This window comes from Cinclus cinclus, chromosome 21 (genome assembly GCF_963662255.1).
Source record: "Cinclus cinclus chromosome 21, bCinCin1.1, whole genome shotgun sequence".
NCBI classification, from domain to species: domain Eukaryota; kingdom Metazoa; phylum Chordata; class Aves; order Passeriformes; family Cinclidae; genus Cinclus; species Cinclus cinclus.
Genome location: NC_085066.1, coordinates 7,271,925 through 7,291,410, shown reverse-complemented (window position 1 = coordinate 7,291,410; position 19,486 = coordinate 7,271,925). Strand labels below are relative to the sequence as shown.

The window sequence follows — 19,486 nt, the reverse complement described above, 5'->3', positions numbered from 1 at the left end:
GGAGATGGCTCTCAGATGGGACTGGTTGTAAGAGGCACCTCCCATCCTGAAACAGGGAGTGATAGGAGGGTGGAGATAACTGCACTGCTGGAGAGCAGGAGAGCCTGGGACAGAGGGTGGTCATCTCTGAAAGGGGCAGAGAAGGGCTGGGATTGTCAGAGCCTTTGAACCTGGGTCTGCCTCATCCTTAACCGTAGAGATTCTGTTTTTTCCAGCCAAGAAAAGCAGAATTAGCACAAACTCCTGACCAAGAAGTCTGGTTGTCTGGCAAGACTTCAGCTTAGGGTCAGAGCCCTTAACAAGTGTGGAAGGAGCACTTTGAGCATTGCTTGTCCCTCCCAGCTGCATTCTGCCCAGTAGTGTCTGTGGCATCACTGACCTTTCTCGCCATCTCCCTCAGGACATCTATGAGTTAAAGGACCAGATTCAGGATGTAGAAGGCAAATACATGCAGGGGCTGAAAGAACTGAAGGTACTGGTGTGTGAGCATTAACCCTGGCCCCAGTGTGAGCCCCAGAGCTGCCCTTGCATGCTGTTCTCCTGGAGAAGCTGGGAACTGTGTGCAGAGTGTCTCATTAACCAGCAAACTGTTCTGACTGGGTGGGCTGTGCTGAGAAAAGCCTCCAAGTGTTCACTGAAAGGCTGCTGGTTGCTCCTGCATGTTGTGTTTGCTGGTTTGAGGAGGTCATTGTTTTGCTAGCAAATTAAAATTACTTGGGTGTTTTTTGAAATATTGTTTCCTAATCCAGGAAACCTTCCAGTATGGGGAGATAAACTCATCTCCTACTGTTCTAAAAACAAATACGAGTTTAGAACTTTGTATATTTTTATTTTTATAGATCCATGTGAGGTGTCATTTTGGTTTCATCTTTAGATGACAGAAGACACCCTTAAACAATTCTTGTAACAAAACTTGATGTATCAAAGCCTGTTACATGAAGGAGGAGTGCTGAAGCTCTTACTGCTTCCATGAAGCCATAAATGCATTTTGGTGAAACATCCACGTGCCACCCACCTCCTGAGTGAGCAGTGACACGAGCTGTGGCTTTTTGGAAAAGGCAAATAGATAAATTCTGCATTGCCAGCATTAATTGCTGATTGTGTCATCAGCTCTGCTCTGACAGATGAAGGCATTGCCATCTTAAGTGAGTTTTCAATGGAAACTGAGTAGTTAGGCCCTTTTTTGGTAAAATTTTGGTTTCTTTCCTGGTCAGTGAGTAGCAGATCAGATCAAAATAATCACACTGCATAAAAAAAATTTTCAATCCATGTCCTTTAGACTGCCTTTTGGGGCGATTTGGATCTAAGCTGCACTATTTGATGCTAAGAAACCAAAATGTGGTATGCTGATGGAGTGGAGCAGAACTTCCTTAACTTCTTCCTTGCATATACTTCCTTTCCAGCTCCTTTCTGAGCTTTCCAAATCCTGGTGGCTTTCCTGTGCTTGGTATCTCTCATCTGGAGCTGGAAAGTGCCCCAAAACACAGTTAAGCACATTTGGAACTAGAAAAATCCATGTCCTAAAAGATAAATTTTCTCATTTTTTAATAGAAATGTCAATTAAACTCATTTCGACTTTGCCACTACCATCCTTATTTCTATTAACAGCTGAAAAAGGAAGTATATGGAACTCACCCATACTTCAGTTGAAAGAATTAGAATTACACAAGTTCCAAGAGAAATTGTTTGATCCATAAACTAAAATGTTGACACGTGTCCTCCTTGTTTGCACACTTACACTGCTTTGTTTAGATAACTCTTTGTTTATATAACTCTTTGTAGTGCAAAGTTTGTCTGCATAATTGAAAAATTATGCTAATCTTTATTTTACCATCGTTTGTTGTTATAAATACCTCAGTATCTTATATTTAGGTCAAGCTGAATAGAAGAAGGGGGATTTCAAGATACTGAGAATAGTATCTTAGAGAGTGAGTTTGTAAATAAGGGATGTGATAAGGAAAAGCTAATGGGAAATCACACATCCGGTCACAAAAGTTGCAGCTTTCTCTTTCACAGTGAATTCTAATTCCTGAGTCATTATTTTAGGGTTCCCACACTGCAAGGATCTCTAAAATTAGTGTGAAGTGGCTGTCAAACTGCCTTAATTTCAGGATATTGATCATCCAAAGTGATCTTAAATCAAGGCCAGTTTACCTTTAAATAAAAAAAAAAAATCCCAACTTGTCATCTTCAGCAGCTGCTTTGAGCTGCCAGTGTGCAGGGGGAGGAGGGAGAAGGAAGAGAACTGGGAAGGCAGAAGCTGAAGCAGCAGAGGGCAGGAAGCATTTTATCTGTGCTCAGGTGAGGCTGCTTGCTTGGAAGGACAAGTGTGCTGGGGACAGGGGAGGTTTTCCTCACCTTGGGACAGCTGGGAAGCTTCAGCACAGGATTAATGCTGCTTTCCATAGGCAAACTTAGTGAGGTCGTGGTTTGGTGCTTTATTTTCTCACTGAAGGGCTTGGTTGGCAAAGTGTCCTCCTTTATTTCTCACTCTGCTTATTCTCTGCAGGACTCTCTAGCTGAAGTTGAGGAGAAGTACAAGAAGGCTATGGTGTCAAATGCTCAGCTGGACAATGAGAAAACCAATTTCATGTACCAAGTGGACACCCTGAAGGACGCGCTCTTAGAGTTAGAGGAACAGCTGGCAGAATCCAGGAGGCAATATGAAGAGAAAAGTAAAGTATGTGAATAGCTCTGGCATGGGAAATAACAGGGAGAGGTTTGGAGGGGCTTAGAGATCTTTGGGAGGAGGCAGCTAAGTTATTATTCAGGATTTTGAGCAAGTTGCTGGTTTAATTAGTTTCAATTTGTTGTGTACGTACAAATGAGAGCTTTCCCTAAGCCATTTCTGAAGTAGGGGAGAAATGTTCTAGCTGATAAAGGCTATAGAGGTACAATCACATCTGCTTTTATATTCCATCTCTAAAGTAAACTCATAGGGGCTTCTGGAGCAGTTTTACACACAAAGGTGTCTCCAGGCAGCCTGTGGGAGAGTTGTGCAGTTCACACAGTTCAGGCAGCTCTATGGTTAAATGTTGAATTAAGTTTTCCATTGATTCAGCAGCTGACTGTGATTTGGTGTTAAATAATAAAATTGGGGCTTATGTTTTCAGAACTGCCTTCTTGTAGCTTGGGCATTTGACTACACCCCACTTCAAAATACATTCCTTGAAAGATACAGTGGGGTTTTTTTCTTTTTATTTAATAGTCCAGCTAACTTTTAGTCCATGGCCATGTGGGAAGAGTGGGTTAAATTCCCATCCATTCATCTGTGCAGTCTGAAGGACTGGAGTGTAAAAGCTCTTCCGCCTGCTGCTCAGCTTATGAAATGGGCTAAATGATGTCTGTCACTTCTATATTTGGTGCAATAATATCATCTTGGAAAAAGGACAAACTCAATAAAAATGGCCCTCTTGTGGGATTGTGATTAGGGGGATATTCAAGAATTACATTGCAGCAAGCATTTTCTTTGTGTTTGGGCTAATTTTCCTCTTTTTGATGGGATGCATTTGTGATTAATAATAATCTTTTGACTATTTCATTATTCACAGGAATTTGAGAGGGAGAAGCATGCTCATAGCATATTGCAGTTTCAGTTTATGGAAATCAAAGAGGCTTTGAAGCAGAGAGAAGAAATGCTTGCAGTAAGTAACTTTTTTTTTTCTTTTAATGGCTTCTTTGATTGGTACATTTCCCAGGTAGCAGCAGAGTGGAGAATGTGAGGAATGGAGAATTTTATTCCCTATTCAAGTTTCTCACCAGAAGAAATGTTAGTGTTTCAGGCCAAACAGGTTCCGATCTGACTAATGTGAATAGTTACTTTCCCAAATATTATCTTATTCTTCCTAAGTTTTGCATTTTGGACAGCTGTTTGTGGAGATACAGAGGAAAATAACAGAACTGTGTAACTTGTTTAAAGTCATGTTATGAATAATAAGATTGTCTTCAGGGACACAGGTTCAGTTGGGATGTCAGAAACTGTGCATTGTAGATACTCATTTACTTTAGCACCCGACTTCTTTCATTCTTTGGCATCACTGCAATCTTGGCCTTCCTTGTTAACCTGTTACCTGCTTTCTGTCTTCTTGTTTTGCTCCTGCCCCTCAGGAAATCCAACAGCTGCAACAGAAACAGCAGAGCTATGTCAGGGAAATTTCCGATCTTCAGGAGACAATAGAGTGGAAAGACAAAAAAATAGGGGTAGGATTTGCCAACTCCATGTGTTCAAAGTGACACTGTTATTCTCCACCTGATCCTGCTTTATAAAACCCCATGGATAAAACCCTCTGTAGTGCCTTTGCTTGGTGTGGCTGTCCTATGATGTTGCCAGTGAAGTAGCAAACAGCAAGTGTTGTCTTTGGCCAGTACCTTAAAATCCAAGGAAAACCATCAGCTGGTCTGTTTTCAAACCAAGGGGAATTGATTTGCTGTGCTGCACCATTTGCATTTGCCATATGGGGAAAGGAACTGCTATTTATAATGCAATTCCATCAGCACTGAGCTTTTGCTTATTCAGATTTAATCTGCAGACTGAGCAGAAACTGGAGTGGGATAAAGAGGTAATGGAGCTATTTATAGGCTCTTGGGGTTAAAGTCTCCCTTGCTTCTCATCCCTTCCCACCTCTTATCAAAGCCACATGGAAACCCACTCTGGTTTTCTTTTCCAGCTGAACACTGAAAGGCTTCCTGAATAGAGTAGGAGAAGAAACCTGACAGCTTGCCCATGTTTGTCCAATAATTTATAGCAGCTTGAAACTGAAAATTGTTTAATTTTTTTGAATTGTTCTGTTTGTACTTATACAGAAATACTGGGAGGGGGGAGTTCAGTAGTAAAATAGGCATTTGCACATGGTGCATCCCAGACTAAGAATGACTTAATGGCAGCTTTCAAATTAATTAAAATGTAAAATAAAAATACTCCTGAAATCCAGTGAGCCTACTTCCATGCCCTTCCATTAACACATGGGAATGGCATGATGTCTTCAGTGTGGGTATGGATTAGCTTGTCTAGCAGATAAGGATAAAAAGTGAACCCTCATTTGAAGGATCCCTAATGAGGAATTGGGCTCTGAATGTTTTTGGCAGGAATTCTTGGTTATTGAGGAAGCTGTGCCTTTCTTGGATTTGAAGTTTCTCTCTCTGTATGCAAGCTCAGTCCTTTAATCTGTAAACGCAACCTTTTTCATCTGTGCCCCTTCCATCCCCTGAATATCTTAAATTTACTCATTCTTGTCTACATTTGCTTTTCATGACCTTTACTTGTCTCCCTTCCTTTCTTCACATCTCCTTGCCCTCTATCTGTGTTGGGAACTCAGGCACTAGAGAGGCAGAAAGATTTCTTTGATTCCATAAGGAGTGAGCGGGATGTCCTTAGAGACGAAGTGGTTGTGCTGAAGGAGCAACTGAAGGTATGGAAGAGGAATAAAATAAATTTATATTCATCTGCTGACCCTTTTCCCCTGTGCATTTGGGCAGAAAAATTAAGTCTAGCTCAGTAGCAATAACTCAATTTTCATATTGCCTATAAATTGCCATTTCAGGTATTTTCTATATAAGGTCCTTTCCCCTACTATTGATTGTGAGTTCTTAGTGTAGATTGGAGTATAAAGAAGTTGTTTTTGTAGGAGACGCTTCTCTGAGGAACATCTTATGCAGCAGATTTATGTTTAAAACAAAAGAGGTGGGATCACATGCTTTCTGTCAGAATGGCTGAACTGAGAACTGCAATATCTGTTCTCCTTCCTGACTCCCAGCCACGTTTAATGGAATGATTGAAGCAATTGTTTATTCAGAGTATCTCGGACAAGAGCACTTGGCAATCCTTCCCTTTCTGAGCAGCAGGCTCTAAAGCATTACTTTTGCTTCCCACAGAAACATGGAATAATCCCAGACTCTGATGTAGCCACCAACGGGGAGACATCAGACATTCTGGATAATGAAGGACACTTGGATTCTTCCCGAACTGTCCCAGGCACCACTCAGGCATTAAAGACAGGAGGGGAGGGGATGCTAGGTAAGTGCTGTGTGTCCTCTCAGCCTCTCCTGCCTGTCTGTCCTTCCTTCATCCACCTTTGCTTGGATGGGGCAGTTAGTGGGACAATTAACACCACTGCAGCATGCTCCTTGTCCAATCACTCCCTGTGCATTTCCCTGCTTCATGTTGATTATCACTCCCAGTGTGTCATGCAGTCTCCTCCAGCAGCAGAATTCACTTCCCCTGCAAGGTGACAAAGGCTGGGAATACAAATAGACAGTTACAGATAAGTAGCAGTCGTTCACATTGCCATCTAAACCCTGAATTGGAAAATTGTCCCAGGATAATCCTCCTGCTGCTCAGTATTTTTCAGCACATACCTTAAATAATCACACAAAAAGGCATTTTAGTTTTCGATAAAGAGATTGTATGTTGGTTCACTGATACCCCTGAGAATTGTGTGTACTTGAACAACCGTGCTGGGCTCTGCCAAAGCACACCAAAGGATAAATTCTTCGTTTCTGTGCTACTGAACACTTCAGATTAACACTTCTGTGTTTTTACTTGTTACATTGACACTTTAATGCAAAGGATATAGTTGACATGGACAATGTAAGGAAGGAGAAATCTGGTTGGCAAAACCTCTTTATGTTTTCATGTGGTGAATGGCCATTAGAGAACTATTGTGCTAGTGTAAGGAAAGAAAGTAATATTTTTGGTTTGTTGGATTTTTTTTTTGTTCTAAATGAACATACTAATAAATAGCTGCAGGCAACAAATGGTTGCAAGTGCGGGTTCTCTTGCTTTGAGCTTTTGGCTGCTTTTTCCTCACTCAGTTTGTGTGGAAACAATGTGGAAGACCAAAATCCAAGGTAAGGGTGTATTTTTAAATGTAATATGTTTTCTGCATCTCCTAATCCTATTTTCTTTTCAGAATAGGTACAGCATAGACCCAAAAACTAACAACAAACACTATTGTTTTAGTATCTGTTGCTTTAAATATAAATTGAAGGAAAAATAACCTTCAAAAAACCACAGAAGTCCCCACCCCTTTGGGTGGCTGAAATAAGGGGCACAGATTACCTGAGCTTTGATCTGTGTTGGGAGGTCTGAACAGCCAAACCATTTGCTTGCCAATCAGATTTTAAATTCAGTGTCTGTATGTGCACTGACGATGTCTGTCTGAGATTTTAAAAGACAAATATTACAGAATAATCCTTCATGATCCCATTGTAATGGCATCAGACTCCTGCATGGATAGAGGAGTGTCAGGTTAAAGTTGTAGACAAAGTTGCTGAGGAAAAACAGTCCTTAGAGGTACATCTGCAAGTACTGCTGTTAAATTGCACTGCTTCAACCAGTTGTTCTCTATGAAAGCTGTCATTCCCACAGCCAAGGGTATAAATCTGCTTTACAAAAACACGAGCCAGCACCAGAGACTTCTTGCTTTGAGAGGGTGATGGTGAGTTTCACTGATCAAACCCTCTGGATCCTTACTAATTCAAGCGCTGCTTTGCCTCACAAAATTGGCAAAAGCTGATCTTTTATTAACCTTTTCTTCTCATTCTGTCTTTTGGGTTTTAAGTGGGGAGGTGAGTGCTGTGGTGTGGCTCCCTCAACTTTCTCAATGGTCTTTTAGGCAAAGCCAATGAAGTGGAGATGAAAAATGAGATTTTGGAGGATGTGGGGAAAAGAGAAATCTTGCAGAATACTGAGCATAAGGAACACAAAGAGGAGTCTGAGGAGGAGAAAGTACAGACATTGCATGCTGCTGAAAATGCAAAGGCAGAACAAATGGTTGAAGAACGGGACGCCCTGCCAGCAGTGATGTTACCAGAGAGTAGGTTTGCAGAGCAAGCCCAAAGCCTCGTAGAACCTGTGTCAGGGAGCACTTCTTCAAACAGTGACAGTGACACAGATGGCTTGAGAAAGGTCACAGAGTCCAGGGGCGCAGCAGTCCAGCAGCCTGAGAGTACAGAGGCTGAACACCATGGCTTGAGTGCAAGGACAAATGAGAACTTGGAGCTGGGTTCTCTGCAAGGCCAACAGATTTTTGAGACTCCTCAGGAAATGCTTTGTGACTCAGGTACAGAGCAGGAACTGGGAGAAGCTACACCCAACCAGAAGGAGCAAGAGGATCTTAAAACCAGCCATGCCTTGAGTGATAATGAAGTGGATGGAGGATGTGACAGTACCAGTGAGAGCAGTGACTTGGTTTCTAACCAGGCAGGGCTAGCTGAGGGAGTAGTGGCAGGGTTGCTTAGAGAAGAGGGAAATGTAGAGAGTTCCACTCCAGAGGAGCCCCAGCACTTAGAAGAAAGTGCTGAAAACGAGGTTGCAAATGTCTTGGAGGAAATGTTTGTTGACTGCACTGATGGAAGAAGTGATAAAACAGCAAGTGACAGAGCTGGAGAAGACAATGAGGTTGGTAACAGAGTTCAGGGTCAGCCAAGGGAAACTGAGTCTGTGGGTTTGAAGGGGACAGAGCCACGTGAAAGGGATGTCCCAGCAGAGCCACTTGAAAAGGAAGGTGGAGAACATCAGGCATTCATCCCACCAGCTTCTTCAGGGGACGGTCCTAGCACATTCCCAGAGGAACCAAGTACACAAGGTAAAACTGCGGATGAAACTGCTACAGCTGAGAAGGATGGACGGAAAGAAGAACTGATGGAAGAGCTGGAGAAGTGTTCAGGTTCTGCTGGAACAGGCAATCAAGGTGTGGCATCTGTGGAAGAGGCAGGAGGCTGCATTCCTGAGGGAAAGGGAAGTGAGCTGCAGCAGGCACAGCCAGGAACAGAGGTTGTGAGAGAGGTGACCACTCAGGAAACCCATTTAGACCCAGGTCTTTTAGATGAAGAAATTAAGGAGTCAGAATTGGGAACAGGGGATAAGGCTGGGGAAGGACAGGAAGGCAGGACAGAATGGGTAGAAGATTTGAATCCAAAGGTAGAGGTTCAAACAAGTCAGTGTGGTGAAGAAACAACAGGTGGTACAGAAGGAGAGAAAAATGTTCCTTTAGAGGGTGAAGTGCAGAAGGTGGTTAAACAAGTAGAAGGAGAATTTCAAGAGGAGTCATGTGTAGGTATTACTGTAACTACTGAAAACAAAGCCAGTAAAGAAACACTGAAAGAAAATGAGCAAGAGGTAGAGCTTGCAGACCAGCCTGGTGGGGAATTTGCTTCTGAGGAAGGCAGAAATAATGCCCTGACACAGAAACCTGTGCAGGATGAAAACTTCAGTGAAGAAGTTAAACTGGAGGGAGGTGCAGATAATGCCCTGACACAGAAACCTGTGCAGGATGAAAACTTCAGTGAAGAAGTTAAACTGGAGGGAGGTGCAGATAATGCCCTGACACAGAAACCTGTGCAGGATGAAAACTTCAGTGAAGAAGTTAAACTGGAGGGAGGTGCAGATAATGCCCTGACACAGAAACCTGTGCAGGATGAAAACTTCAGTGAAGAAGTTAAACTGGAGGGAGGTGCAGATAATGCCCTGACACAGAAACCTGTGCAGGATGAAAACTTCAGTGAAGAAGTTAAACTGGAGGGAGGTGCAGATAATGCCCTGACACAGAAACCTGTGCAGGATGAAAACTTCAGTGAAGAAGTTAAACTGGAGGGAGGTGCAGATAATGCCCTGACACAGAAACCTGTGCAGGATGAAAACTTCAGTGAAGAAGTTAAACTGGAGGGAGGTGCAGATAATGCCCTGACACAGAAACCTGTGCAGGATGAAAACTTCAGTGAAGAAGTTAAACTGGAGGAAGGTGCAAATAATGCCCCAGCACAGGAATCTGTGCAGGATGAAAACATTAGTGAACAAGTTAAATTGGAGGAAAGTGTAAATAATGCCCTGGCACAGAAACCCGTACAGGATAAAAACATTAGTGAACAAGTGAAACTGGAGGGAAGTGTAAATAATTCCTTGGCACAGAAGCCTGTGCAGGATAACATTAGTGAACAAGTGAAATTGGAGGAAAGTGTAAATAATTTCTTGGCACAGAAGCCTGTGCAGGATGACAACATTAGTGAAGAAGTTAAATTGGAGGACCAAGCAGAGGAAAGCCTGGAAGATGACGGTGATGCATTTGATTTTGATGAAGAGTCAAATCAAATACTAGAATCCGATGAAAACTGTGATGGCGAGAAAGCTGATACACAGGGAGAAGAGGGTGATGGAGCAAATGGAAAAACTGCCCACAAAGACAAAGCTGGAGAGGGACCAGACAAAATGGAAGTCAAAGATGCCTTAACCAAAGGTGAAGTCCTGCAGCATAAAAAAGATGAACCTGAAAAAGCAGGGTGCTTGCAAGAGGAAGCATCGGGGAAAACTGATGAGGAGGCTGATGTGCAGGAAGATGAAAAGAAAGTATCAGATTTTAGTAAAGTAGGAAAATTACAGGATCAAGATGTTTTGGAACAAGATTTGGAAAGTGCTTTCATTAAGAGGGCTGAAAGCAGAGAGGATTTGCACTTTGGTAGAAGGAGTAAGGGTAGATCCAGAGATGACTGTACAATCTCCTGAGTTCAGAATCTCAAACTTACACGAGTTCCATGCCCTGTGACCACTCCCAGGACACAAATATGCACTTTGCACAAGACATGAGAACTTGGAATACTCTTAGAGCTTTGTCTTTTTAGGTAACTCAGCATAAAGCATGGATGTGGTAATGATGCAGGTATTAAGTTATTCACTGTCATACCCAGCCACAAGAAATTGTGAGTGGGTTTGGTTTTGCTGTGTCTCACTTAGGTTGAAAGCTTGTCACCTAATGAAGAAGCTTCACAACTTGACTATTCAAACTATTAATGCAATTAAAGTACTGCTAATGTGGATAGCTGCTCCTGGGGAATTTCTATAGGATTTTTTTTATTCTAGCCTAGTTGATCAATATCATGAATGTATGTTGGGCCTTTGTGAACTTATGCACATTATGCTTACTTGTACTTTAGATCTACAGCAAGTACATTTACTCTTCATGAAGGAACTCAGCAGATCAGCCACACTGATGGTGAAACTTCTTTCAGAATTTTAAACCTATGAACCAATCTCTTTTTTAATATTAAGAAAAAAGATCTTTTCATTCCCCTTTGTGTGTATTTCTTATATGGTCATATTCCAAAATATAGTTTGATCACTGTGAATCTGCTTAGTCTGAGCACTTTGGAAGAGCAGTGTATAGTTTGGAGAAAGTGCAACCTACAGGTCTCAGTTTGCTGAAAGAAATAAATACATATGTTTACTTTATCTAGGCACTTTGCACCACAATAGGCCTTTTACCATGTCTCACATGGGGTTTTTATTTTTTCCAGAGAAAGTGTCAATACACACAATACACACTGTAATGTGTGCTTAGGTTTGCTATCAAGTACTGTCTAGATATGAATATATAAAATATCTATTTTTCCAAGAAGATTTTTGTTTAAAATTGCATTTGCTTACTGCATTATATTTTTTTGCAAACTCTGATTCTGAAAGAATGTTTTTATCTCTGAAATAAATCTTATTTCTTCCCTTCTGGAAAGAAGATAACTTTGCATGTCTTAACTCTTCCTGGATGTCAGACCAAAGAGACTGTTGTTTTGTGTACCAGCCCCCCTGTGCCTTTTGGAAAAGCTGGATTGCTTTGAATTGCTGGCATAAATTAGGTTCTTGGACTCCCTTGCTGTATTTTCTCTTGCATCTCTGCTAGTGCTTGGGAGGAAAAGCATGTTTTGCATATATAAATATTCATTTAAAGTCTTCAGTAATGAATGTCCCAAGGGAATGCAGATCGAGGTGGGGTGTGGGCTATGAAAGGCTGTATTTGTGTTGATGTTACAAAGTTGTCAGAGCACAGGCAGATTGCAAAATATGAAGATGTATATCAAAATGTACTGCTGTATATAATTTAAATAAACATATTTTATACTATAAAGTACCTGTCCAGAGCACTGTTTCTAAACCTGCACAAGAAGTTATTTAAACCTGTATAATTTCAACACCGTTTTTCTGCAGCTTTTGTTCAATTTATTGCCTTGTGCTACGTAGCTACAAGAGCCATCTCCCTAGGACTGGGTAGCCTCGGGGTTTGAGCACCTTGAATATGTGATGGCACCTTAACTGTAGAGCTCTAACAGGTCTGTAACCCTGTAATTCCTTTCATGTGGCTTCTCTCCAACTTACAGCAGATCCACCATGGTTTCTGTAAGTATTGGCAGTTGTTCCTAAGTTTACACTAGCTGCTAATCCAAAAAGTCATAAATCTTAAAAGCATTTCTTATTAGCATGTAGCAGTGTTTATTTAAAGAGTTGGCTATGCTATACTCTTAGCAGTAATATATGGTTTAATGTTGGATGGAAGTGGGTTTTAATTGTTAAATAGACTTAAACAGATCATTAAATGTTCTTACCAGGCTTCACGTGTACTGTGGATGGATCTATCAGAGTTAAATTAGGCAACATGCCATTATATCATGTATTTCTTATGAGTTCATTTCTGATTTAACTAGTTTCTCCACTTGAGAAAACACAGCATCTTTAAGGGAATTCCTTTTTAAAGCCAAGTCACAGGAGCAGAAACACCTCCCATCTTACCTGCGCAGGTAAGATGGGAGGTGTACCATGTCCATGTACCAGCTTTGATCCCAATCCCAGTGTAACTGGGAGCAAGAACATGGAGAGGCAGTGCAGAGTAGCTGGTGTGTCCAAAATCCACCCTGGAATGTTGAAAATGAGTATTTGACCCAAGGATGAAACTTCTGTCTTCCAGAATAACCCCACATTCTTGCTGGGTTTTCTGGTCATCCCCTAGTGGCACATAAATGCTGTAGCCCAGATTTGTGCATATCAGAGCTAGCCTGAAATGTTTTCAAGAGTAGTATCTCAAGAAACTTACTTGATAAAAAAGGGGAATAAATAGGGAAAAGGTCTTGGTCAATGTCTTCTTTACTACAGAGAAGAACAGTCCTCCTGTCCCCCTCAAAATTGGTACTGCAAACCAGTGTCTTTCAAATCCTGTGCTGTCTTTGGCAGTGCCCCTCTTCTGAGAAAGACAGGAAAGCATTTTCTCATTATCCAAAATAAATTGACAGACCTGAAGAAGGCATTTTGCCCAAACTGCTCTGACGGGTGGATTCTTGCAGGTTGTTCTGAATAGCTGCTTGGGCCTGGGATTTCATGGGATGTCTTTCCATCCTCCAAGAGCAGTTTACCCCTTTCATTTGCACCAGGGGCCACACATCATGTAAATCATGCAGGTAAAAACAGCTGCTTTCCATCTCATGCTGCTTTCCAAGTGGAAAGAGACATGGAGGATCTGTGGCTGATTTGGGAACGCTTGGTGCCACTGGAGCAGCACCTGAGGAAGCAATGCCTTGAGTCACCTGCAATGCCAAGGCACTGAGATCAGTCACTGCACTTAGAAACTGTGGCAGAAGACACTGGTCAGCACCATGCTCACCCCTCTGTGTCCTGCTCCCTCACAGGCCCCATCACCTCCTCAGTCCTCTCTTAAACTCTGTGGCGTGTGAAGGCCAGGAACTGGTGCAGTGAGTACCCTGGGAATCACCTTACCAAAGTTAAGTGAGGTGAATGTCACACTCTGATTATTCACTGCAGTATCTTTGTATGTGGAATAAAGATAATGACTGTTAGAGATGAGTATTTTAATTAGCTGCTTCCTGTCCTGATTCAATAGACTGTTCTTTCCTGCTTACCTGTTCTCAAGGTCCTCAGATTTGCTGGAAAAATATCTCCTAAATGCAAAATTAAGGAGACCCTGCAGAGTAAGTTTTCTGTGTTAATGTGGAGGGTTTAAGATAAGTGAAACCCAAGAGACCCTCATCTCTACAGGCAGAAAACTTCTAGGTGGATGGCAATTTTAGCAAACTAATTTTTTCCCTGATCTGGTAAACCCTGCTGTCTGCATGTCCCAGTGGGGTGCACAGATGTCCGTAAGGAGGGTAGAGAGAATTGGGGGTGAGATCATACTTGAAGGTTCACCCCAAAATGCATCCTCGTTGCAGGAAAAATGCTTTGGGGAAGCCAGTGTGCTTCCTTACTGGAAGCTGGAAGAGGTGTCCTTTCTTCAGGCAGGCAGGTTGCACCCCACAGCAGTGGTTCTGTTAATGAAAGTCACAGCAAGATTATTTTCAGGATCAAAGTGAATTACTTAGCCCTTTTGGAGGCAGTAAGTATGGGCTAATTTTGTAGTGGCCTAAAAGTTTCCTGCTGCACCAGTCCTCATTCTCTTTCCAATCCTTGGAACTCCATTTCTCAGTCTTTGCTGGCCTGTAAATCCCAACACAGTCTCTTGAGTCCAAGTATCTCCAACCTGTTTGCTCTTCTTGTTTTCTCCATTGACCTTTGTTTTTCTTTCATATCTTTCATCTTTTGCAGAGTTTCTCTCTGAAGTTTTCTTTCCTTCCCATATAGATCTGTGAAATTGTTTTATTATTTTGAAGGGGCTTATACTCTGAAATTTTGGTTGTGGGTGTATGTACAAAAAAAAAGTGTTGTGTTTTTTTTTTTTTTTTTTTTTTTTTTGTTTTGGTTTGGTTTGGTTTTTTTTGTTTTTTCATATCAGTGTTCAGGTGAAACAATGTTGCGTGTGTTACAAATGGATTAAAAAAAAAAGAATAGGACTTCTAAATTAATCCATAGATCTGCTGAACTGGGATGTCACACTAAGAACTGTATTTGGGTATTGCATCAGATGCCAAGGTAAAGGTTTTATTCCATGCTCTGGAATGGGACTATATGGGGGTGTGTATTCCCAGGAGGGGAATCACATACCACATTAATGGACTCTACATGCCTGCTGTACAGAGGGACTTCCACTGGGAAACCAGTTTTCACCCTGATTTGCTTCAATGCAGACTCTTGATTCCCTTTAAGTGCACGTGTTAACAAGAAAAAAGGGAGAACCATGAGACTCTGGCCTGTTCGGGAGTTGTCAACAAAGAAGAAATGGTATTTTTTAAAGCACTTCAAAAATATTTTAAGTCTGTCTATCAACAGAATTTGCCTGGTAAAAGCCAATCAGGTTCTTAGGTGTAATTTACCTTGCTTTCCTAAAGTTTACAAAAAGATCTTTTTCTTGAGTTACTTTTGGATTTTAACCATTTAATCAGCAGGCCAGACCTCAGCTGTGGAGTTGAGCTCTGAACAGAGCTCTGGGCTCTGCTGGCAAGGGAGGCCTCTGAACAAACCTGCACTGAGACCCAGCTGAGGTCCACAGATCCTCTCCTAATGAGTGTCTTTGAATGGGATGTTGCAGTGTACTCCTGCCTGAGGTATACCTGAACAAACTGAGCTTGTTAATTAATGAGGTCATTTTAGTGGTAGGAAAATGGGCTCTCGCATTTTGCAGCCCTTAATGGGGAAGGAAAAAAAAGAAGTGATTTGGTTGCTTATTTTGTAGTTCTTTTTTCCAGCTGTCTCATTCTGTAGAGTGCACTTTATTAACGAAGGCTGCACATACCCATCTGTAGCACTTCCAAGTCCAAATGTAGCACAACAGTTGGTGCAGGTGTCCATTGCCTCTCGATGTTCGATCTGGAGAATTGACTCTGAAGAGAAAATAGTTTTACCAGACTGCTGCATTCAAAACACAAATAATTTGACGGGCAAATGTTTTTCTGGTCATAATATTGGAGCTAAAATGTCACTGCCGTGTAAAAGAAGGGAAGAGTGAAAGTGCTGAGACTGTGCTTAGCTGTGATTATAGGTGTTTACAATATTGTCATTTTGTTAAACTGTCAAGATTTGTGAGATTTTGTGTTGCAGTTGTGCTTGACCCTAGAGAGTTCTTGCATGCTAACCTAACGTAGAAGATTAGCCTCTTTGCATGCAGCTGGCTGCTGCTACTGCCGGGACAAGCATGTTCTGTGAGAATGCCATAAGTGCCCTGGCTGCAGCCCCCCCAGCCCTGTCTGGGCCTCGTGTCCTGTGGTACGTGCCCTAACTCCCCCATCAGTAGTCACTAACCTGAACGGGTCAGTCTCGTGTCTCAGATGCGCTCCCCGATGTGTCACTTGATCAATCGGCGCTCAACTCTCCCTTTTCTCTTCCAGACAGGCTGAAAAAGCTCATTGATGAACGGGAGTCCCTGCTAGACCAGGTAATCACAGGGCAAGTGAAGAACAGTAAAGGATTAAGAGAATGAAAATAGCCTGAACACAAGGTGTAGAGCAGCAGTGCTCTGGTCTGGTGGCTCTTGCTGAGGACTTGCTGCCTTGCTGGCCACTCTGTTCTTCCTCCAAAATATTCCTCCTGTATGTTAATTCAGGATTCGTGGAAGATATGACCCAGTGTGCCTCTTATTTCTGAATAATAATCCTTCAGGTTACTATGTCAAGCCATTTAATAATCCTTCAGATTATTATCTGAAAAACAGGCATGGCTTAGAAATTGTCAAAGCAAATTTTCTTTCCAAGAGTAAACCCTCCCCTTTGCTGGGTCTGTGGGTAAATGGGCCATTTGCAAAGGTTTCTTGGAGGAACTGCAGATGGGTAAAGAGCAATTACCATGGTATTCCGTAGTGGCTATAAAGCTTATTCAGAAAACTTCAGCTGATCTGTTGTCCTCCAGGACACTCTGCTTTCATTTATGCTCAGTGACCTTGGCCTTGAGACTCCCACACAACCAAACACAGCTTTGGGAGCTTTTAAGAAAGTTTTACATGAATGTGCCTGCAGAAGATTTATGGCTTTTCTAATAAACCAGCTGTCTTTCACTCATTGTTTTGGTCCTGGACTCATACATAAGTACTGATGTGTAAAATACCATGAGTCATTTGCCAGAAGAATTTCTAGGATGCTATTTTGTAACAGAAGACTTTTTGGGATTTAGGTTTAAAAAATACATAATTTGTTTTACAATACTGGAGTGAATGCGAGCCACAGTTTCCCTTAGTTGTTTTAAATAACTGTTTTCTGTCCTTCAGATTAAAAAATTAAAGGGACAACTAGAAGAAAAGCAAAGGAATGGCAAGATGGAAAATACACAGTCTGAAGATGAAGTTCTGGAAAACGGGACAGATATGCATATGATTGACCTCCAAAGTGAGCTGTATTTTGATTTTAAGAGAATTTTGTGCCTGCATGTGAGTGAAAAAATGTATCAGTACATTAATAAGCACATGGCTCTGAGTAAGAATGAGCCTTCAGTTCCAAGGGACGTGGGAGCAGCCTTGCCACCCCTACAGAGGTGAGGGAATTAGGAGCCTTTGTTTCAGATTTCAATTGGAAGTCTCTATTATTGCTGCTCAGCAGAGCTGGGGTGAGTTCAGATTAATTCTGCCTTCAGAGTGGTTGGCAGGGAATCAGGCAGGACTGGGAGTGGTCCCTCTCTGCTGGGTATTTATTGAGAGAACTACTCTCCTGCTGCCCCACCTAGATCCCTGATGCATGGAAATTGTACAACAGACTTGTTAGAAACTGTTCACATTTGTTCTGACATCTCTGATAAATCTGTGATTCTTTTAGGAGATGCCAACAGACAGATCAGTGATCTCAAATTTAAACTAGCAAAATCTGAGCAAGAGATAACAGCATTGGAGCAGAATGTAAGTTTTTGGCTTGTTCTCTTTGTTCAGGCATGGTGAGAATACAAAGAGAAAGTGTATTTGATAAATGATAAATGAAATTATGTTTACTGTGATTTTCCCTTAAAGCAAGAAATGGGAGTGTTGGAGCATGAGGGCTTCTATGACATTTATGTATGGGGAAGAAGGAATATATTATTCCTATGTACAGAAAGAAGAGTGGTCAAAGACAAAAGTACCTGATGGACACTGCTGAACTCTTCCTTATGCCTGGCTGTCAACAGGTTTTAAATGGCTCCCAGCATGTGATGTGGCAGAGATGGATTTTATACACAGCTGTTCCATTTTGATTGTTTGCTCTTGTCCAGGGTACATCAGCAGGTACAGGGCCAGGTACATTCTCTTGCTAAGAGAAATTTAGCCAATGGACTGTAATTTTTGTTCTTGGAAGTATATTAAATATGGATAGGTATAAAAGGTCGGGAGTAAATTGCTGTTGCCAGGCTTCCTTGGTGGTCTTTTTTTCCCCTGAAATTATGCCTTTATTTTATCAAAGAGGAGTTAGCATCTCTCTGGTTATTCCCTGAGTACTAGTGGAAAAGTAAAGCTTCAGAGTAGCTTCTTGGTACAGCTTCTAATTCCCAACCTATGCCTTCACCTCAGGTAATACGACTGGAAGGCCAGGTAGCCCGATACAAAACTGCTGCTGAAAATGCTGAGCGAGTAGAAGATGAACTGAAGGCAGAGAAACGCAAACTGCAGAGAGAGGTAACTCCACCTGCAAGCTGTCACAGATCAGCCTGATCCAAGTGGGGAAAACCTGCCTCCCTGGGGTAATTTAGGGGAGAAATCATCCTTGCCACATTAAGGGATAAGCATCCAGTTTCTTTATTGCCTTAGTTACTCCTTCTAAATGTGCAACCAAATTTTCAGCACTCAAACTGGGGTTAACAGTCACAGCTGTGAGCTCCCACTGCCTTTTCACCATTCCTTCCTAACCTGACTTGCTAAAGGGTTGTGAGTTGTTCTTTGTGAGCCTGTTTTCCTTGCTCTGTCAATCTGTTCAGGCCCATTTGGGGTGGTGTGGCTGTCCACAGACTCTGACCATACTTCTGTCTCTTTAGAGCCTGAATTCCTTTATCAGCTTTTCTCTCACTGCCTCCTAAGGTACTGCTTTGATTTTTTTTCAGTATGGCTCCTTGCTTGTTCTGAATACTCCTTCTGCTTAGCTGCCTATAAATACTGTTCTGTGCAGTCCACCTGTCTCTCCCTTCCCCAATCCTGTGGTGGGCTTTACAGGAAACTGAGGCTCCAAGTCACAGCTGTGGATAGAGTTCTAGGAACCAGAAACATAAAAGCTGAGCAGTGAGACAGTTTACATCAGCCAGAGCCTTGTGCCTCTGGCTTGAGGGAAATTCTGTGATTCTCTGGGAATCTCCTGTTCCACAGGGGTAACCTTCTGTCCATACTGACTGCCTCAAGACACACGGTTCTATCAAGCCAAATCCAGACTTGGGAGACCACATTTATTCTTAACTTGGACTTCTTTGTTCAACATTCTGTAAATACCCTGGGTTCTTGGCAGTGTATGTGGCCTGCAAAGCAGTTTTAACTCTGCTAAATGAATTTTCATCTGCTTTATGTTCCAAGTTAACACTTGGTCAATTAGCGTTGGTAACTACAAACCTTGCATTGCTTTGGAAAGGGATAACACGGTGAAAGTTACGGTGTTTTTCTGCTTCCTCCAGCTTCGTTCGGCGCTGGATAAAACCGAGGAGCTGGAGGTCAGCAATGGCCACCTGGTGAAGCGGCTGGAGAAGATGAAGGCCAACCGGAGCGCTCTGCTGTCCCAGCAGTAACCACCCATGGGAACCACCGCCGCTCGCAACCGGAACGATGCCGCAGCCGCTTGTGTGTCCTGCTGCCCGGGACGCTTCGTGTCATTGCCTTGTGAGACCAGGCCACCCCAACACCTGCTCCGTGCC

The 19,486-nt window shown here is 42.3% G+C and overlaps 1 protein-coding gene across 1 annotated transcript in view; it reads left to right on the top strand.

Moving 5' to 3' along the window:
* LRRFIP1 (LRR binding FLII interacting protein 1) overlaps positions 1-19,486 on the top strand; it is a 100,508-nt gene extending 81,022 nt beyond the window's left edge. Inside the window, exons 13-23 of the mRNA XM_062506642.1 lie at positions 401-472; positions 2,510-2,680; positions 3,552-3,644; positions 4,108-4,200; positions 5,316-5,408; positions 5,872-6,013; positions 16,030-16,076; positions 16,902-17,019; positions 17,443-17,522; positions 18,165-18,269; positions 19,250-19,486. Of these exons, the coding sequence (XP_062362626.1) occupies positions 401-472; positions 2,510-2,680; positions 3,552-3,644; positions 4,108-4,200; positions 5,316-5,408; positions 5,872-6,013; positions 16,030-16,076; positions 16,902-17,019; positions 17,443-17,522; positions 18,165-18,269; positions 19,250-19,360 (1,125 nt within the window). The 3' untranslated portion in view covers positions 19,361-19,486. The remainder of the gene's footprint in view (positions 1-400; positions 473-2,509; positions 2,681-3,551; positions 3,645-4,107; positions 4,201-5,315; positions 5,409-5,871; positions 6,014-16,029; positions 16,077-16,901; positions 17,020-17,442; positions 17,523-18,164; positions 18,270-19,249) is intronic.